The following is a 22,422-nucleotide window of genomic DNA, read 5'->3' on the forward strand; positions in this document are numbered from 1 at the left end:
TCTATTTACAAGTGATATTCGTTTAAATAATAAAAGGTGAAGACAAAAGACAGATTCGACGAATTGAAGACGCAAACGACCAAAAAGCTCAAAAGTATAAAAGACAATCAAAAAGGTTCCAATTATTGATAAGAAACGTCTCGAAATTACAAAAGTACAAGATTCAAAACGCAAAGTACAAAATATAAAATTGTACGCAAGGACGTTCGAAAATCCGAAACCGGGACCAGAGTCAACTCTCAACGCTCGATGCAACGGACTAAAAATTACAAGTTAACTATGTATATAAATATAATATAATATATAATTAATTATATTAATTATATATATATTATATATATATTATAAACCGTCGGTAAACAAAGAGCCAAACTCCTCTGAGCTGTAAAAGCAAACTCCGCGACTCGCGGAGTTTGAAGGCCAAAAAGGCCGTGAGTCGCGGAGCCCCCAGTTTTAAAACTCCCTATAAAGCAAACCGAATTCTGATCATTTTCATCCATCTTTTTCTTCTTCTCCTCATACGTAAAATATATATATATATATATTTATAATTTATATTTTAATTTTAATTATAATTCTAATAATAAGGATATGTTAGCGAATGTTGTAAGGGTGTAAGTCGAAATTCTGTCCGTGTAACGCTACGCTATTTTTAATCATTGTAAGTTATGTTCAACCTTTTTACATTAATGTCTCGTAGCTAAGTTATTATTATGCTTATTTAAAACGAAGTAATCATGATGTTGAGCTAATTACTAAAATTGGGTAATTGGGCTTTGTACCATAATTGGGGTTTAGATAAAAGAACGACACTTGTGGAAATTAGACTATGAGCTATTAATGTGCTTTATATTTGTTTAACTAAATGATAGTTTGTTAATGTTAATATAAAGATTTACAATTGGGCGTCCCTATAAATTACCATATACACTCAATCGGACACGATACGAATAATCGTTCATTTAAACCGGACACGGGAATGGATTAATAGCCACTAGAATAATTAAAACAGGGGTGAAATTATGTACAAAGGACACTTGGTATAATTGATAACAAAATATTAAAACCTTGGGTTACACTCAGTCGACATCCTGGTGTAATTAATAAACAAAGTATTAAAATCTTGTTACAGTTTAAGTCCCCAATTAGTTGGAATATTTAACTTCGGGTATAAGGATAATTTGACGAGGACACTCGCACTTTATATTTATGACTGATGGACTGTTATGGACAAAAACCAGACGGACATATTAAATAATCCAGGACAAAGGACAATTAACCCATGGGCATAAAACTAAAATCAACACGTCAAACATCATGATTACGGAAGTTTAAATAAGCATAATTCTTTTATTTCATATTTAATTTCCTTTATTTTATATTTAATTGCACTTCTAATTATCGCATTTTTTATTGTTATTGTATTTAATCGCACTTTTAATTATCGTACTTTTTAATTATCGCAAGTTTATTTTATCGCACTTTTATTATTCGCAATTTCATTTATCGTTATTTACTTCATGCTTTAATTTAAGTCTTGTATTTATTTTTAATATTTTACATTTGGTTTTAACTGCGACTAAAGTTTTAAAATCGACAAACCGGTCATTAAACGGTAAAAACCCCCCTTTATAATAATAATATTACTTATATATATATTTGTATTTTTATAAAAGTAAACCAATATAGCGTTGAGCTTTGTTTAAAAAAAAGATTCCCTGTGGAACGAACCGGACTTACTAAAAACTACACTACTGTACGATTAGGTACACTGCCTATAAGTGTTGTAGCAAGGTTTAAGTATATCCATTCTATAAATAAATAAATATCTTGTGTAAAATTGTATCGTATTTAATAGTATTTTTTGCTAAAATTAATAACTATTTTATACCACTCCGCTACTACATCAAGTATTTTTGGCGCCGCTGCCGGGGAACTCTCTTAAAAGCCGGAAGCGCAACGCTAATATATAAAAAAAAAAGATTTTTAGTTTACTTCTATTAAAAGTAGCTTTTATAAAAATACGTTTTTAAATATTCGAAAATATAAAAAGAAAAACAAAAATATAAAGTATTTTTAAGATTTTGTTAAATATTTAAGTTTTATAAAGTTTCTTTATTTTTATTTTATAAAAACATAAGTTTTATTTAAGTATTTTGTTTTTATTTAAAAACATAAAAATATATATAAATCTAGTTTTAAGCATTTTATTTATTAAAATTATAAAGTAGTTCTATTTTATTTAAGTTTTTAAAATATAAGTTTTTATACACATATTTTTTTAACAAAAAAATAAAAATAAATAAAAATAAATAAATAAATAAAGAAAAACGCGTCGAATTAGAAACCTGTCAGTTGAAATTTGAAACCCCGCGAGTCGCGGGGTTTGAAGCTTTAAATACCGCAACTCGCGGAGGGGACCTGACACACGAACAGCAAGCCCTAATCCTGCATTTATTACGGATTATTAATTATTATTATTATTATTAACCCTAATTATTATTATTATTATAATTAATTTTATTTTAACTTTTACTTTTTATTTAATTTATGTATTTAGTATTAATTAGTTTTATTAAATTGTAAAATTAATAGTTTTAATAAATAAATAATATAAAAATAATATTTTTATAAAAATTGTAATTTTTACAACTTTTTGTATATTTTTATATTTTGTCCCTTTTTAATCGCTTTAGCGTAACTTTTGTATTTTTAGCTCATATTTAGTTTTAAACTTAGTTTTTGCCATAGTTATTTTTACTCCTAGATTTTTGGGCTTTGCCGTAGAATTCCTTAAGTGCTTTTTCTTTAGACTAAGATTTAGGTACTTTAGAATTTTGCGACGCCTTTTTAAGTTTTAGTTTCTTTTTAAGTTATTTCCATTTGGGATTTAGTTTTTCTTGTAAGCTTTAATATTTTTAGACGACTTTTTACCTATGTATCAATTATCATTCCAATTAGTAATTTCAATTTGCGATTATAGTTTTAAGTTAGTTGTAGTAATAAGGTTAGGTTAGTCAAGTATTTTTAAGTTTTATAAGTTTCTTTTATTTTTCCGTCACCTTTTATTTTTCAACCATTTTTCTTTTTCGATTTTTTTTTCTCTTCGACGAACTCTTTTTCTTTCTTATTTCTAACTATTCTAGTTTTTAGGACATAGATTTTTATTCTACTTCTTATCTAAATTTCTTAAAATTACGAAAATTTATTTTAAGTGGTTAAATTAATAGACATCAAAATTTTCTGGTTCGTAGTAATAGTTGGATTTGTACGTGGACCGGGTTATTGGAGCCAAACAGTCCTCAATTATATTGAGACCAAACGAATCCTGCCCCTCTGCTGCATCTTTTGGCTATTCGAAATGTGGGCAAAATCAGAAAAGTCTATTAATTGGATAACTTATATAATTTTTCTTTCCTATTTAAAACTAATAGGATATTCAGTGAATGCACCGAGCAAGACGTTCACCACCTTTTGTACGTTCACCACCTGTAACTAGATCAAGACATTTAGCAAATATAACCGCCGTTGATTTTTCTTTAGAATCGTCATCCAGTCGACCAAGTACTTCAGTTCAAATTTTCGATAATCCATTTTTTGAACCCAACCTCACAATTGAGAATCCGGAGAATATTCAGGAACGGTTCGTAAATCCTGAACCACTAAACTTTCCTCCGGAGCCACCAATTATTCAAACAGAGATTGTTGAGGAACGAACCATTAAATCAGAATCGTCTAGTGATACCGATTCAACAAATTCAATTATGGAAAATCTGGAACCTTTAAGTATGGAAGACCGAATGAGAGCTAAACGCACTGGCCAAGGTCACGCAATTACTCATCCAGACATTAATGCGCCAGATTATGAAATCAAAGGACAAATTCTACACATGGTGACTAATCAATGCCAATTTAGTGGTGCGCCGAAGGAAGATCCAAATGAACATTTACGTACCTTTAATAGGATCTGCACACTATTTAAAATCCGAGAAGTGGAGGATGAACAGATATATCTCATGTTATTTCCCTGGACTTTAAAGGGAGAAGCCAAAGATTGGTTGGAATCGTTACCTGAAGGGGCGATTGATACATGGGATGTTTTAGTTGACAAATTTCTTAAACAATTCTTTCCTGCATCTAAAGCCGTAAGACTTCAAGCAGAAATTGTTACGTTTACACTGAAACCGAATGAAACTCTATATGAGGCATGGACAAGATATGGAAAGTTGTTAAGAGGATGTCCGCAACATGGTTTAGACACCTGTCAAATAGTACAAATATTCTACCAAGGATGCGACATCACTATAAGGAAAGACATAGATATAGCAGCTGGTGGTTCTATTATGAAGAAAACCGAAACTGACGCTTACAAAATTATTGATAACACTGCTTCCCACTCACATGAGTGGCACCAAGAAAAAGATATCGTTAGATCATCTAAAGCAGCTAGAGCCGATTCTAGCCATGACTTAGATTCCATTTCCGCAAAGATAGATACTGTGGAGAGACGAATGGAAAAGATGACTAAGGATATTCACTCAATACGAATTAGTTGTGAGCAGTGTGGAGGACCACATTTGACAAAAGATTGTCTCAGTATTGAATTAACAATGTAACAAAGAGAGAATATTTCATACATAAACCAAAGGCCTGGAAATAATTATCAGAATAATTATCAACCGCCAAGACCGATTTACAATTAAAACCAGAATTATAACCGAAATATTCCATACAACAACCAACAAGGTCCTAGCAATCAACAAGTATCCAATAATACTTACAATCAGCAAAGACCGAATTTTCAAAACAAACCACCACAACAAACCGATGATAAAAAGCCGAATTTAGAAGATATGATGACAAAGCTAGTTGAAACTCAAACACAGTTTTTCACATCTCAGAAACAAACCAATGAACAAAATGCTCAAGCATTTAGAAATCAACAAGCTTCTATTCAAAATCTGGAACAAGAAGTGAGTAACCTAGCAAGGTTAATAGGTGAAAGAAAACCGGGAAGTCTACCTAGTGATACAAATGCTAACCCCCGGAATGAAACAGCTAAAGCTATTACCACAAGAAGTGGTACAACACTTAAACCACCTGAAATACCTGTAACTTCTGATGAAGCCATTCCTACTCCACAAGAACCACAACCTGATCAAGATAAGGAAAAAGAACCGGTAGTTGAAAAGATTAATGAAGATAACACAGCTAAGGCTAAACCTTATGTTAAACCATATCAACCACCACTTCCTTATCCGAGCAAAATGAAGAAAGAAAAACTTGAAGCCGAGCAATCCAAATTCTTGGATATGTTTAAACAGATAAATGTAAATCTTCCTTTCATTGATGTGATTTCAGGAATGCCTAGATATGCTAAATTCTTGAAAGATCTAATCTCAAATAGAAAGAAAATGGAAGAACTCTCGGTTGTTACTATGAATGCTAATTGTTCAGCAGTGCTGTTGAATAAGATACCAGAAAAACTATCTGATCCAGGAAGTTTCACAATTCCATGTTTTCTGGGTAGTCTTAGTTCAATAGAAGCATTGGCAGACTTAGGTGCTAGTATAAATCTAATGTCGTATTCACTATACGCTAAACTAGACCTTGGAGAATTGAAACCAACCAGAATAAGCATACAACTAGCCGATAGATCAATAAAATATCCTAGAGGGATAATGGAGAACATGCTAGTTAAAGTTGGTACTTTAGTATTTCCAGTAGATTTTGTTGTTTTGGACATGGAAGAAGATTCTCAAGTTCCTCTCATATTAGGAAGACCATTCTTAAACACGGCTAAAGCAATGATAGACATGTTCGGTAAGAAACTGACCCTAAGTATAGAGGATGAGAGTGTTACCTTTTAAGTTGATAGAGCAATGCAACAACCACAATCTGCAGATGATACATGTTATTATATTCAAACTATAGATGCACATGCAGAATTATTAGAAGAATTTCCAGAATTACAAGGAACAGGAGAATGCTCTTTAGGAGAAGGTAATGAACCAATTGATGAAGCTGAAATGTTAGCTACACTTATAGCTAATGGATATGAACCAACAACAGAAGAAATTCAAATGCTAAAAGAAGAAGACAGATATCGATATAAATCATCGATAGAAGAACCTCCGAAATTAGAGTTAAAGCCACTTCCAAAACATTTGGAATACGCTTATTTACATGGTGAATCTGAATTACCTGTAATAATATCGTCTTCTCTTACTGAAAATGAGAAATCACAACTCATTTCTGTGTTGAAAGCTCATAAACCAGCCATTGCATGGAAGATTCATGATATTAAAGGAATAAGTCCTTCGTATTGCACACATAAAATCCTTATGGAAGAAGGTCATAAAACGTATGTGCAACGCCAACGAAGACTAAATCCTAATATGCAAGATGTAGTTAAGAAAGAGATTATTAAACTACTAGATGCAGGTTTAATTTATCCAATCTCTGATAGTCCATGGGTAAGCCCAGTTCAATGCGTGCCTAAGAAGGGTGGCATGACTGTCATTACAAATGAGAAAAATGAGCTTATTCCTACTAGAACTGTAACAGGATGGCGTGTGTGTATTGATTATAGAAAATTAAATGACGCCACCAGAAAAGATCACTTTCGCTTACCTTTCATAGATCAAATGTTGGAAAGATTAGCCGGAAATATTTACTATTGTTTCCTAGATGGATTTTCCGGATATTTTCAAATTCTAATAGCACCCGAGGACCAAGAGAAAACCACATTCACGTGCCCCTATGGTACTTTTGCTTACAAACGCATGCCATTTGGACTTTGCAACGCCCCTGCAACCTTTCAAAGGTGCATGATGGCGATTTTTCACGACATGATAGAAGAATGCATGGAAGTTTTCATGGATGACTTTTCAGTCTTCGGTGATACATTTGAATCATGTCTAGTTAATCTGGAACGAATGCTTCTTAGATGCGAACAATCAAATCTAGTACTTAATTGGGAAAAATGCCATTTCATGGTTAAAGAAGGCATCGTTCTTGGACATAAAATTTCAAAAGAAGGAATTGAAGTGGATAGAGCTAAAGTAGATGTAATTGCTAAACTTCCACATTCCACCAATGTTAGAGGAGTTAGGAGTTTTCTAGGGCATGCCGGTTTTTACCGACGTTTCATAAAAGATTTTTCTAAAATTGCCACTCCTATGAATAAACTCCTAGAAAAGGATGCTCCATTCATCTTTTCAGATGAGTGTATCAAATCTTTTAATATTCTTAAAGAGAAACTCACTAATGCACCGATCATGATAACACCAAATTGGAATCTACCATTTGAACTAATGTGCGATGCAAGTGATTTTGCAATGGGAGCCGTTTTAGGACAAAGGATTGAAAAACGATTTCAACCTATATATTATGCTAGTAAGACGTTACAAGGAGCACAAATGAACTATACAACTACTGAAAAAGAACTCCTTGCTATTGTCTTTGCTTTTGACAAATTTCGATCATATCTCGTTCTAGCAAAAACGGTGGTCTATATCGACCATTCTGCTCTTAGATACTTATTTTCAAAACAAGATGCTAAACCAAGATTAATCCGTTGGATCTTACTCTTACAAGAGTTTGATATTGAAATCCGAGATAAAAGAGGAGCAGAAAATCTCGCCGCTGATCATCTTTCTCGTCTAGAAAATCCCGAATTAGAAGTTCTAAATGAATCAGCCATAAAAGACAACTTTCCTGATGAATATCTATTGAAGATAGATTATAAAGAAATCCCATGGTTTGCAGACTATGCAAATTACTTAGTTTGTGGATTCCTTGAAAAAGGATTATCGTACCAAAGACGAAAGAAATTCTTCAGTGATATAAAACACTATTTCTGGGAAGATCCACATCTGTTTAAAAGTTGTCCCGATGGAATAATACGCCGATGTGTATTTGGAGATGAAGCTAGTAAAATATTAAACCATTGTCACACAGGACCAACAGGAGGGCATTATGGGCCTCAACTAACAGCAAGAAAAGTTTATGAAGCTGGATTCTATTGGCCTACAATTTACAAAGACGCACACCTTCTTTGCAAATCCTGTGATGCATGTCAAAGGGCCGGAAAAATAAGTCAACGTGATGAAATGCCACAAAATGTCATCCAAGTATGTGAAGTATTTGACATTTGGGGTATTGACTTTATGGGTCCATTTCCAAAATCTCATAATAATCTATATATACTCGTAGCCATTGATTATGTATCTAAATGGGCGGAAGCACAAGCTCTCCCAACTAACGATGCACGAGTTGTAGTCAACTTTTTAAAACGTCTTTTTGCAAGGTTTGGAACACCGAAAGCTTTAATAAGTGATCGGGGTACTCATTTCTGTAATAATCAACTTGAGAAAGTTCTTAAAAGATATGGAGTAACTCATAAAATCTCCATCGCATATCATCCACAAACAAGTGGACAAGTTGAAAATACCAACCGAGCCTTAAAACGTATTGTAGAGAAAACCGTAGGATCAAATCCAAAGGAATGGTCCATTAAATTGGAGGATGCACTCTGGGCTTTTAGAACAGCCTACAAAACTCCAATTGGAACCATACCTTTTAGACTTGTTTATGGAAAAGCATGTCATCTTCCAGTAGAAATTGAACACAAAGCATTTTGGGCTTTGAAGACATGTAATCTTGATTTACATGAAGCTGGACGTCTACGATTAAGTCAACTAAATGAATTAGAAGAATTAAGACATGAAGCATACGATAATTCGTTAATCTATAAAGAAAGAACGAAGAAATGGCATGATAAAAGAATCAGAAGTTCAAAAGAATTTAAAGAAGGATACAGAGTTCTTCTTTTCAATTCAAGATTCAAGCTATTTCCTGGAAAATTGAAATCAAGATGGTCTGGACCATTCATAGTCAAAAGAGTTTTCCCATACGGAACGATAGAATTAATAAATTCAAATGGGATTGAATTTAAAGTTAATGGTCACAGAGTTAAACATTACATACATGGTCCGATGGAAGTCGACAACGAAGTTAATCACAATTTCGACACCACAGCTAACTAAGTGTGGGGAGAATCAAGTCTTTTAAAGATAATATGTATTTCTGTTAGAGTTAGATTGTCTGTTTTCGTGTAGTTCTCGAAAATGGAACCCGAATGGTCTTTCCCTAGCAGACCCTAAAGAACTAGTCTTCTCCCCCCATTCTGAATTTTTATTTTTTTTAGGTTTTTACGAAATGAAGACTGCCTGTGAACTAAACCATGGTCTAATGCTACACGCTTTGATCACTAAACGTAATAATGACATACTACCAAGTGAAATAGTATCAGTAATCAGAGAAAGAATGGACGGAGTTAGAAAAGAATCCAGATGCGAAGATAATAAATTACAATTTGGTAAAGGAAAATCAAAATCCGCAGCGAAAAGAAGAGCACGACACCTAGAAAGATGTCACAAATGCGGAAAATGGTCACATGGAGGTAAATGTTCAAATAATCAAACCTATTCAAATACCGAATTTGTTACTTTATGCAGAGACGGACCGTTCATATATTTAGAAGAAAAGACACTGAATGCTCGAGGTTACGCCTATGTAGCTATGGAAAACCAATTAAACCGACTATCTTATGAATGGGATAGATCATATAACTAAGAAATGTATTTCACAGGTATGTCTGTACAGTTTTTATTTTTATTTTTATTTTTAACCTTTTGATAATAAACGCTAATTTGTTCGCTAAAAAGTATTAAATTGGTATTAAATAAAATTAGGTTTGGCGACCGAAATTATTGATATCATTCAAAAATTTATTACATCACTGCGAAATTTAACGTTTATTCTTAAGGTATAAATATCTTTAATCAATCAATCCAAAATATTTCAAAAATTCGTCATGAGTTAAATTAAGTCTTGGAACCAAAATTACTTTACCGAAAAGAGGGGCACATATTTTTGATAATATTTGATTGATTAAAGTGGGATAAAAAGACAAAAAGATTTTTAATTTTATTTTTACCATGTTTTTAAAATTAATATATAAATCTTAAATTAATATTGTAAACTTTGTAAAAACAATATTTTTAAAATTGTAAATATTTGAAAAATTAATATAAGTTTGGTGTGAATTTATAATATGAATTTTTAAATTAAGTTTGGTGTGAATTTATAATATGAATTTTTAATTTTATGCATTTTAAATTGTAAGTTCGGTGCGAATTTTTAATATTAATTTTGAATTTTATATTTAAATTGTGTGAATTTAAAAACAAAAATTTACTTTATCTCATTAAGTTAAAATATGATTTTTAAAATTCGTCGTAAGTTGAAGACTAGGTCTTTGAACCGAAATTGCTTTACCCGAGAGAGGGACGAGAACTTTTATTATCATTATTTTTAATCTTATTGAATTAAAGTATGCCAAAAACATTAAAAAACAAAAAAATCTTAGCTTTTAAAACAATCGCTACAAAAAGACAAATTTTAAAATTTTGTCGAAGGACGGACTAGGACATCGATCCGAAACGACCTCGTCCTAAATAACAAAGGAAACAAAATTTTAAAAATTAAGTACTTAATTGTTTTAATAAGTTAATGATTATAAAAAAAAAAAAAAAAAAGCAAACTCCGCGACTCGCGGAGTTTGAAGGGTATTTCACCGCGAGTCGCGGGAGTACCGGATTACAGAAAAAAAATAAAGAGCTGCAACAGCTCAGTTTCACACTCCACAACTCAAACAAACTGCGAAAAAACCCACGGAAAAACCCAAAAATACACCCCCAAAATCACAATTTTTAACCGTTAATCACCAAATTTTTTACTAAAATCATGTTTAGAAGGATGCTATCTAGGAATTACTCAAGAAAAACGGTAAATTTCTACACCTAAACACCATTTAATCCGAAATTTGGTGTTCTTGAGCTATTTTTTCCCCAATTTGATTTTGATGCTTTTTAGTGTAATTATGCTTAAATTGTTTATGTATTATGCTTGTATAACCTAGATTGATGCTGTTTAACATGATTAGAAGCCTTAAACTTCAAATTTTGAGTAATCTAGGGTTTGTGTTCTTGAGCAATTTGGGGCTTTTTGATATAAACAGGTTATGGCCGATTTTTGTCATGAATTGTTGCTAAATTAAGTAGTGTAACATGTCTAGGTAGTTAAATGATCCAAACTTTGAGCCTAAACATGATTTTGAGAATTAAAGTGGACTTTTTCAAGTTTAAAATTCATAAACTTGATTTTTGAAAGATAATGCCATTTGAAACTTGTTTAATTGCTAGTAATGATTATTTTGACATGTTATTTGAGTTGAATGCTTATGAACTTGGCAAACATTTTCGTATATGCTTATTTGAAAAAGTGTAGATTTGATAAAAATGTGAAAATGAGCTTAAGTTTGATATAAATTGATCATGTCATTGTAATTATTTTGATTGATGATTTTGCTGACACTAATGCATATTTGGATGCACAAAAATTGTGTTTGATGTGTTTTGCAGACTGAAAGGGGTGAATCTTCATCACAAGCCCGCAATGCTCCTGCTGAGAATGTGGAACAACAGGAGGTGGATAACTACTACAAGCAGGATATACCTCATCCAGTCATGACCTTTTCTGATATGCACTTGGAAGAGTTGCACCCGAACCTGAGATTTGACAGACTTTGGATAGATTATCCAAAATATCAAAGGGGTTTGCATACTCTTCATTCTAAGGTTGTTGAGGTACCGAGGGTCATAGAATGGGGACCCTTAGAAGATGTAGAATTGGCCGGGCCAATTAGGGAATTACTTGTACAGAGGTATGGTAATTCTACTTTTAATGACTGGGTACGTTTATTCACCATGCGTAGACCTGTATATAAAGTATGGTGTGAAGAATTGTTATGTAGTATAGAGTTGAATGATCGGGTAGCTAGTTTAACCGATCGTTCTTTTATTAGATTTTTGTTAGGCGGTTCGATGCGCCACATGTCTTTACTGGACATGGCTCAGGCTTTACGTATATATACGCCTGAGGAGTTAGCATCTGCCGATTGTAGAGGGTTGATACTAAACGGTAGAAAGATAGATGAAAATTTTGATACACACGGTGTGTGGAGTCAAATGACAAGCCATCACCGTTTCAAAGGGGGAAATTGCTCTTATTTGGATATAGATAGAGCCGAATTAAGAGTGATACATAGGTTTTTAGCTAATTCGATTACACAAAGGGGTAAGAACAAGGAAAAAGTAAATGAACAAGATTTGTTTTACCATATGTGTATTCGAGACCCACAAAGCACTGTAAGTATACCATATTGTGTGGGTTATTATTTATCAGCTATGGTTCAGGGGATGCGACCGCATAGCATAATAGGAGGTGGTATTTTTATTACTTTGATTGGTGAATATCTCGGTGTGGATATAAGTCGGGGGGGATTATTAGTAGAAGAACCGGAACCCCGCGATACTATAGGTTTAAATGTATACCATGGTGCAAAAGTTTTGAAGAGGCGAAATAACGCCGCAGTACAATACCATGGTAGACATCCACAGGTGGAGAGAAACCAACAGCAAGGTAATGTAGGAGGGGGGAATGAGATGCAAGAAATGCAAAGGTTTATAGCTTCTCAGGAATACGAAAATGCTAGACAGAGAGCATTTGAAGATTGGAAAGTTCATCAGAACCAAATCATAGCTCATTGCCAACATATAGGTAGAAACTATATTCCTACACCGAAACCCATCTTCCCTCCTTGGTCTATAGAGATGCAGCCACCATATCCTACGTATAACCCTGCCGAAGCATTCTATAGCACCTATGGTTATGCCTGGAACCCCTATTGGTACCAGTATCATCCCTAGTATAATTATTTTTTTTTTTGTAATTTGTAATTATTGATACGTTTAATGCTTTTGTTAATATTGTAATCATTTTTATAATTATCTAACTTTTATTCTTAGATTTTAATAATTTTTGAATGTGGGGTAATATACCAAACTTCAAAAATATGTATATATGTTTGAAGTTTATCTTATGTACACAACAGGGTAAAACAACGCATTTTCAAAGACTGGCATTAAGTTCAGCAAAAGCAACTAATTTTGATGACAAGATGCAAAATATATGTGAAATAACAACAAGACGGAATGAACAAATGATGTGCACCATTTATCTTTCAGCAAACAAACGCCAATATATTTGGAAACTTTGGTAAAAATTTAATCATTTTCACACAAATCACCCTCAATAATTTAAATTATTCCTGATTTCTTGCAAATGAGGGCATTGCAAGATCTTAAGTGTGGGAAGGGGTTAAATTCTTTCGGATTTTAAAATTTTTTACTTTATACACTTGGTTACTATTAAAAATACTAGTAAAGCAGTAGTTGTATTAGAATCTAGTGCTCTCTGATAATAAAGAACAGCCCTGGTCTTATATACTGACTACCCAATTCTAGTAAAATTTTTCAAAATTTTCAATTAAATGAATCATGTTTATACATATTTATGAACGATAAAACTAGGTTTTAACACCGAAATTATTGTTACCTCGGAAAGGACATAAATTGAGAAACAAACCAAAATGTTAAAATTCATTTAAAATGGAATAGAGGACGATAAAAAGGAAAATAAAAGCCAAGTGTGGGAAAATTTACCAAGTTATCTTAAACATATGTCACATATATCTGTAACAAATAACTGAAAATACTTTTGCTTTGGACTAAACTAAACTATTTTACCCGATGAAAGAAAAGAAAAGATGGATCTACACGATGAATCAATTCCATCATTAAAAGGAAGTAAAGTCTTCCGAAAAAGACACGCCCTTCTTGATTTAGGTCATGAAGTTGTCGTCCAGACCAGCTGTAGGTTGACGAAAAATCTAGAAAAGTCATCACTAAAATCAGCAGGAAATCCACGGACCTCAGCATTAAACAGGGTCGCCAAGTGGTCAGATTTATCCTAACCATGAGAAGGATTTATCTCGTACAATGGGGGGGCACCATGCAAATTAGCTGGATAAGACTAATGAATCAGATCCCCAGAAAGGATAATCTCCTTAAAGATTAAAAATCAGCTTTTAAGACTGATATTACTCAATCCTAGAGATTGACCTTAAAGATTGAGAATTCAAACTCATGGAATTCAATGATATCTAAACTTGAGCCTGAACGAGAAAATATTTTGATCAAAATTACAAACCGATTTGTTTTCTGAAAACCCTATTTTCAATGCGTTCATTACCATTGAACGTAAAATCCTAGGAATTCACCTGGAATTCATTAGGTCACCTGAACTAAATCGGGTGTCAACCGTAAGAACGGTGGTTGCATAGTGGTCAAAGACAGGACCTTGTGCCATACTGAAAAATCATAAGGGTGAACTTTACTATTGCTCCTACCAAGGATAGTAATTGCGTCCGACACGTTATAGACCATAATTAAAAGCATGTCAGGAGACATTGCCTTAACAGTTGCTTGTTCAACGCCTTCCTTTCAACCGGACGGTAGTTTACCGAAAGGTAATATACGGGACAAGTAAACTGGACGTGTTGCTTTCCAAATACAAGGTTAGCAAGTGGGTGACACAAAACCATAAGTTTTGAGCTAAAATTTTCAAATCTGAAACCCACCAAACCCACAAAAATATTTTACAAACACCGGTAAAGGGTTATTCCGGAAAACTTATCTAGGGTAAAAACTAGATTTAATTTTCAAAAGATCAAATGTTTTCATAAAGATCCAATTTCCTTAATGGATCTAAATTTTTATAGTCATGTGGGACTGTAAACCATATCGTTACTACCATTGTTTATATCACCGTATGGAAATCACTGATGTACAAAGTGTGAAGAATAAAGAAGTGATTCTAGTATTTCAAGACGATATTGCTTGAGGACAAGCAACGCTCAAGTGTGGGAATAATTGATAATGCTAAAAACGAACATATATTTCATAGCATTATTCCTCAAGAAAGACAAGCTTTTAATTGCAACTGTTCTATTTACAAGTGATATTCGTTTAAATAATAAAAGGTGAAGACAAAAGACAGATTCGACGAATTGAAGACGCAAACGACCAAAAAGCTCAAAAGTACAAAAGACAATCAAAAAGGTTCCAATTATTGATAAGAAACGTCTCGAAATTACAAAAGTACAAGATTCAAAACGCAAAGTACAAAATATAAAATTGTACGCAAGGACGTTCGAAAATCCGAAACCGGGACCAGAGTCAACTCTCAACGCTCGACGCAACGGACTAAAAATTACAAGTTAACTATGTATAAAAATATAATATAATATATAATTAATTATATTAATTATATATATATTATATATATATTATAAACCGTCGGTAAACAAAGAGCCAAACTTCTCTGAGCTGTAAAAGCAAACTCCGCGACTCGCGGAGTTTGAAGGCCAAAAAGGCCGCGAGTCGCGGAGCCCCCAGTTTTAAAACTCCCTATAAAGCAAACCGAATTCTGATCATTTTCATCCATCTTTTTCTTCTTCTCCTCATACGTAAAATATATATATATATTTATAATTTATATTTTAATTTTAATTATAATTCTAATAATAAGGATATGTTAGCGAATGTTGTAAGGGTGTAAGTCAAAATTCTGTCCGTGTAACGCTACGCTATTTTTAATCATTGTAAGTTATGTTCAACCTTTTTACATTAATGTCTCGTAGCTAAGTTATTATTATGCTTGTTTAAAATGAAGTAATCATGATGTTGGGCTAATTACTAAAATTGGGTAATTGGGCTTTGTACCATAATTGGGGTTTAGACAAAAGAACGACACTTGTGGAAATTAGACTATGAGCTATTAATGGGCTTTATATTTGTTTAACTAAATGATAGTTTGTTAATGTTAATATAAAGATTTACAATTGGGCGTCCCTATAAATTACCATATACACTCAATCGGACACGATGGGCGGGGTATTTATATGTACGAATAATCGTTCATTTAAACCGGACACGGGAATGGATTAATAGCCACTAGAATAATTAAAACAGGGGTGAAATTATGTACAAAGGACACTTGGTATAATTGATAACAAAATATTAAAACCTTGGGTTACACTCAGTCGACATCCTGGTGTAATTAATAAACAAAGTATTAAAATCTTGTTACAGTTTAAGTCCCCAATTAGTTGGAATATTTAACTTCGGGTATAAGGATAATTTGACGAGGACACTCGCACTTTATATTTATGACTGATGGACTGTTATGGACAAAAACCAGACGGACATATTAAATAATCCAGGACAAAGGACAATTAACCCATGGGCATAAAACTAAAATCAACACGTCAAACATCATGATTACGGAAGTTTAAATAAGCATAATTCTTTTATTTCATATTTAATTTCCTTTATTTTATATTTAATTGCACTTCTAATTATCGCATTTTTTATTGTTATTGTATTTAATCGCACTTTTAATTATCGTACTTTTTAATTATCGCAAGTTTATTTTATCGCACTTTTATTATTCGCAATTTCATTTATCGTTATTTACTTCATGCTTTAATTTAAGTCTTGTATTTATTTTTAATATTTTACATTTGGTTTTAACTGCGACTAAAGTTTTAAAATCGACAAACCGGTCATTAAACGGTAAAAACCCCCCTTTATAATAATAATATTACTTATATATATATTTGTATTTTTATAAAAGTAAACCAATATAGCGTTGAGCTTTGTTTAAAAAAAAGATTTCCTGTGGAACGAACCGGACTTACTAAAAACTACACTACTGTACGATTAGGTACACTGCCTATAAGTGTTGTAGCAAGGTTTAAGTATATCCATTCTATAAATAAATAAATATCTTGTGTAAAATTGTATCGTATTTAATAGTATTTTCTGCTAAAATTAATAACTATTTTATACCACTCCGCTACTACATCAATGGTTCCCACATGTGTTAGGTGACTCACATGGGCTGCTAAGAGCTGATTATTGGAGCGTATATACCAATAATACATACATCTAATAGCTGTGTATTGTACGAGTACGAATACAGGTGCATACGAGTAGAATTGTTGATGAAACTGAACGAGGATGTAATTGTAAGCATTTTTGTTAAGTAAAAGTACTTTGATATGTGTCTTGAATTCTTTCAAAAGTGTAAGAATACATATCAAAACACAACATGTATATACATTCTAATGGAGTCGTTAAGTCTTCGTTAGTCGTTACATGTAAGTGTTGTTTTGAAACCTTTAAGTTAACGATCTCAATTAATGTTGTTAACCCAATGTTTATTATATCAAATGAGATGTTAAATTATTATATTATCATGATATTATGATGTATGAATATCTCTTAATATGATACATACATTAAAATATCGTTACAACGATAATCGTTACATATAAGTCTCGTTTCGTAATTCTTGAGTTAGTTGTCTTGTTTTTACATATGTAGTTCATTGTTAACACACTTAATGTTATATTTAAATATCATTTTATCATGTTAAATATAGGGTATCAATATCTTAATATGATACATATGTATTTAGTAGACGTTATCATAACGATAATCGTTATATATATCATTTCGAGTTTCTTAACTTAGTAATCTCATTTCTTTTATATATCACACATTGTTAATATACTTAGTGAGATACTTACTCATCATAATCTCATGTCAACCATATATATATGTCTATATATACCACAACATGTAGTTTTTACAATTTTGTAACGTTCGTGAATCGCCGGTCAACTTGGGTGATCAATTGTCTATATGAAACTTATTTCATTTAATCAAGTCTTAACAAGTTTGATTGCTTAACACATTGGAAACATCTAGTCATGTAAATATCAATCTCAATTAATATATATAAACATGGAAAAGTTCGGGTCACTACAAATACCGAGGTGAAAATGTAACTTTTTAGCCGATATCACTGGTAGTCCCAAAGATGATAGAATGAAATGCTTCAAATGTCATGGATTTAGACATTTTCAAGCTCAATGCCCTAACCAGCGTGCTCTTACACTGAAGGAGGTTGAAGATTTGCAAGGGGGTTTTGAAACTAAAGAAGGACCAACATATGATGAGTCTGAAAATGAAGAGTTTGTTGTTGATGATTTTAGAGAGTTTTTAATGTTTCGAAGATTAATGTACTCAGCAGAAACTGTTGAAGATAAGAGCCAGCATGAAAACATATTTCATTCAAGGTGCACATTCAAAGGCAATGTATGCAGACTGATTGTTGATGGAGGTAGTTGTGCAAACGCAGCATCTGTTCACATGGTGGAAAAACTTGAGCTGGTTTTAAAGAAGCATCCTAATCCCTACAAACTTCAATGGCTTAACCAAGGAAATGAGGTAAAAGTCACTCGCCAAGTTACTGTTACATTTTCTATTGGTAGTGTTTATCAAGATGAGATTACTTGTGATGTTATTCTTATGGATGATTGTCATTTGCTGCTTGTTAGACCTTGGTTATTTTATAAGTATGTCTATCATAATGCACACAAAAATACTTACTCATTGTATGTGAATGGTAAGAAGATCACCCTCACTTCTTTAAAGCCTAGTGAAATACCTAGAGCTAACCCTACTGCTAAGAATGATAAGACTTTGTTTATGACTAAAGCTGAAGTTGATATAGAGTTAAAGGGTGGTACTGGTGATTATTTGTTGTTACTGGTTGAAAGTGATGAATTGAACCAGCATGATGTAGTACCAGATCGGGTAAAACCTTTGTTATCTGAGTTTGCTATTGTGTTCCCAACTGCGTTACCTGCTGGTTTACCACCAATCAGGGGTATTGAACATCATATTGATCTTGTACCTGGATCTGTTCTTCCTAATAAAGCAGCTTATCAATGTTCTCCTCATGAAGCAAAAGAATTAGAAAAGCAAGTTAATGAGCTGGTTGCAAAGGGTTATGTTAGAACCATCATGAGTCCTTGTTCAGTACCAGCTTTGTTGGTTCCAAAAAAAAGATGGCTCCATGAGAATGTGTGTCTACAGCAGAGCTATTAACAACATCAACATCAAGTATAGGTATCACATACCTAGATTAGATGATATGTTGGATGAGATACATGGTTCTTGTATATTCTCCAAAGTTGATCTTAGAAGTGGGTATCATCATATTCGAATGAAGGAAGGAGATAAACGGAAAACAACTTTCAAGATCAAGGGTGGATTATTTGAGTGGTTGGTTATGCCTTTTGGTTTATCCAATGCACCTCTCACATTCATGAGACTTATGAATGAAGTGCTTTGACCACTTATTGGGCAGTTTGTAGTGGTCTACTTTGATGACATTCTTGTATACTCAAAAACTAAAGAAGAACACTTGGATCATTTGAGCAACGTATTTGAGCTGTTGAGGGAGTATCAATTATATGAGAAGCTGGAGAAGTGTGATTTCTTTTTTAGCAACGTAGTGTTTCTTGGATATGTGGTTTCTAAAGAAGGCATTTCAATGGATCCATCTAAGGTGGAAGCAATCAGATCATGGCCTAGTACTTCTTCCATCACTGAAGTCAGAAGTTTCCATGGTTTAGCTTCATTCTATAGAAGATTTATCAAAGACTTCTCCACAATTGTTGCTCCAATTACTGATTGTTTGAAGAAAGGGGTGTTTGAATGGTCCAGTTCTGCCCAATCAACAATTGAATCATTGAAGGAAAAGCTAAGTTCAGTACCTATACTTGTTGTGCCTAATTTTGATATGCTGTTTGAACTTGAATGTGATGCAAGTGGTGTTGGCATTGGTGCTGTGCTAGTGCAAGGAAAAAGACTAGTAGCTTATTTCAGTGAAAAGCTAAATGGATCTAAACTAAAGTATAGCACTTATGATAAGGAGTTTTATGCCTTCATTCGAGTTTTTATCACTAGTCTCACTATTTGAAGCCAAGGCAATTTTTTCTCTTTTCTAATTATAAAGCATTAAAATACATTAATGGTCAGCACAAACTGAATTCAAGACATGCAAAGTGGGTAGAGTTCTTGCAGATGTACTCTTTTATTTCTAAATGTAAGGCTGATACTTCTAATGTTGTTGTTGATGCTCTATGAAGGAGGTATTGTTTGTTGTCAACTCTGGAAGCTAGAGTTCTTGGATTCTCAGTTGTTAAGGAGTTATATAAAGCTGATCCAGACTTTGCTCTAATTTTGAATTATTCACCTGCTGAGTCCAAAAGAGATTATGTAGAACAAGATGGTTTTCTATTCAAGGGCAGCAGATTGTGCATCTCAAAAGATTCAATCAGAGAGTTACTGAGAGAAGGACATGGAGGTGGTTTAGCTGGTCATTTAGAGATTAGCAAGACATTGTATATCCTAAATGAACGCTCTATTGGCCATGTATTGATAAAGATGTGAAAGTTGTGATTAATGATTTTGCTACTTGCTTTCAAGCTAAGTCAGCTTTTCACAAGGGATTGTATACTCCTCTTCCTGTTCCCAACTAGCCTTGGGGAGATTTGAGCATGGACTTCATTGTTGCATTGTCAAGAACTCAGCGAGTCAAAGATTCTATTATGGTTGTTGTTGACAGATTTTCAAAGATGGCTCATTTCATAGCCTGCAACAAAACCAATGATGTTACTATTGTTGCAGCCTTGTTCTTTAAAGAGATTGTTCATCTTTATGGAGTGCTAAAAACCATTGTGTCTGATCGAGATACAAAGTTCTTAAGTTATTTTTGGAAGACATTATGGAAGCTACTTGGTACTAAGCTTTTGTTCAGCACTTCTCACCATCCCCAAACTGATGGCCAAACTGAAGTTACTAATAGAACCGTGGGAATGCTGCTGAGAACAATTGTAAAGAAATGTTTGAAGGATTGGGATCTAAAACTCGCTCATGTTGAATTTGATTTTAATAGAGCACCTAATTACCCCACGGGAAAATCACCATTTGAGGTCTGCTATGGTGCAAATCCACTAACACCCATTGATCTAGTTCCATTTACAATTGAGCCTAAGGAAAGTGTTGAAGCAGAAGCAAATGCAAAAGAAATGAAGAGAATGTACAAGCAGGTGAAGGCAAAATTTGAGAATACTAAACAGCAGTACAAAGCTAAGGCTAACCAGCACAGAAAGCGGCCCACTTTCATTTCTGGTAATCTTGTTTGGATTCATCTAAAGAAGGAAAGGTTTTCAGCAAAAAGAAAGAACAAGCTAATGCCAAGAGCTGAGGGTCCATTCAAAGTATTGGAAAAGATTGGTGATAATGCTTACAAGGTTGGGCTGCCTGGTGACACTGCTGTATCTAACACTTTTAATGTAGGTGATCTGATGCTAGGGATGGCAATGAGCGAGAAAAAACCCGTAGCCCGCGGGTACCCGTGCCCGTGACAGGCGGGTATTTACGAAAAAATGTACTTGCGGGCACGGATCGAATAAAATTTTGTACCCATTGGCGAGACGCCGGCGAGTCGCGGGTATTTCATAACCATCGTGGTTAAAATCCGACATGTCAATCCGCGATGCACGTTTGAGCTACCCGCGGGTATATCCATTTACCTGCATACATATACTTAATTATATATTACAATATTTGATTTTTTAATATATTTTCATAATTATTCGTGGGTTTACCCGCGGGTAGTGGGTATCCGTGACTAAAAATTAGTTATAAGTGGACATTATGTAAACTCGTGAGTTTACTCGTGGGTTGCGGGTAGTCACGGGTCGCGGGTACAGGCAGAAAAATTTACCCGTTGGCGGGTAAACAGGTACCCACTGGTAAAGATTTGGCAGGCGGGTCACGAGTATTAAGGATCCGTGCCCGTCGCCCGTGGGTGCCATCCCTATCTAATGCCATACTTGGAAGATGACAACCTCGAGAACTTGAGGTCAAGTTCCGTTTCAGAGGGGGACGATGATGCGGGTGAGTTGAGCAATGTAATCAGTAACACAATCAGCACAAGCTTAAAATCTGTTATACCCGAATCTAGTCAAGCAATGGTCGTGCTAACATATATTTCTTATCACCTAAGTGTTTTTGAAGCTGGTTCAAGAGGCTTAGGGGTTAACCTACTTCAGTCCTTAAACTGAAGTAGTTTTCATGAATAAAGTGTTTGATAGTTGAAGGCAAGCTAGCAATGAAGAAGAACCAGTAGCAGGACCAGGAAATGAGTTTTAGTGCAGCCAGTAGAGCTTTAATTCACTCAACTGGATAACTAGCAGATGAACTAGTAGAGATTTACTTAGCTCTAAAAACTAGTTCAACCAGCTGAAGAATTTTAGTTCAACCAACACACGAAACTTAGTTCAACCAGTAGGCGACGCTGTTTTCTTTCTAAAGGGCCAGCATGCTAATATGACTCAAATTTTAACTTATGCTTTTCAATAACCAGGCCAAGTCATGTGCTTAACACGTGTGTGTGGCTCTTCTAGAATGTTTTCGTGACCAAAGAAGATTCTTGTCTATCATTGGTTGCTTTTAATCATGGGAGGCG

The 22,422-nt window shown here is 33.7% G+C and overlaps 1 protein-coding gene across 1 annotated transcript; it reads left to right on the forward strand.

The window, feature by feature from the left end:
* The first annotated feature begins 17,924 nt into the window (after nucleotides 1–17,924).
* LOC139870773 (uncharacterized) lies at nucleotides 17,925–21,316 on the forward strand. The gene is made up of 4 exons (XM_071858549.1): nucleotides 17,925–18,965; nucleotides 19,252–19,373; nucleotides 20,036–20,265; nucleotides 20,577–21,316. The coding sequence occupies exons 1-4, from the start codon at nucleotides 17,925–17,927 to the stop codon at nucleotides 21,314–21,316; spliced, it is 2,133 nt and encodes a 710-aa protein (XP_071714650.1).
* The last annotated feature ends 1,106 nt before the right edge of the window (nucleotides 21,317–22,422 follow it).

Source organism: Rutidosis leptorrhynchoides, chromosome 10, assembly GCF_046630445.1.
Source record: "Rutidosis leptorrhynchoides isolate AG116_Rl617_1_P2 chromosome 10, CSIRO_AGI_Rlap_v1, whole genome shotgun sequence".
Taxonomy (NCBI): domain Eukaryota; kingdom Viridiplantae; phylum Streptophyta; class Magnoliopsida; order Asterales; family Asteraceae; genus Rutidosis; species Rutidosis leptorrhynchoides.

What these genes read in the sequence shown, in the direction of transcription:
- LOC139870773 (XM_071858549.1), top strand. Translation starts at nt 17,925, where the DNA reads ATGAAATGCTTCAAATGTCATGGATTTAGACATTTTCAAGCTCAATGC. An exon ending in AAAGATGGCTCCATGAGAAT is followed by an intron (nt 18,966 to 19,251) that starts GTGTGTCTACAG and finishes CTTATTGGGCAG; the next exon opens with TTTGTAGTGGTCTACTTTGA. An exon ending in TTATATGAGAAGCTGGAGAA is followed by an intron (nt 19,374 to 20,035) that starts GTGTGATTTCTT and finishes TGCTCTATGAAG; the next exon opens with GAGGTATTGTTTGTTGTCAA.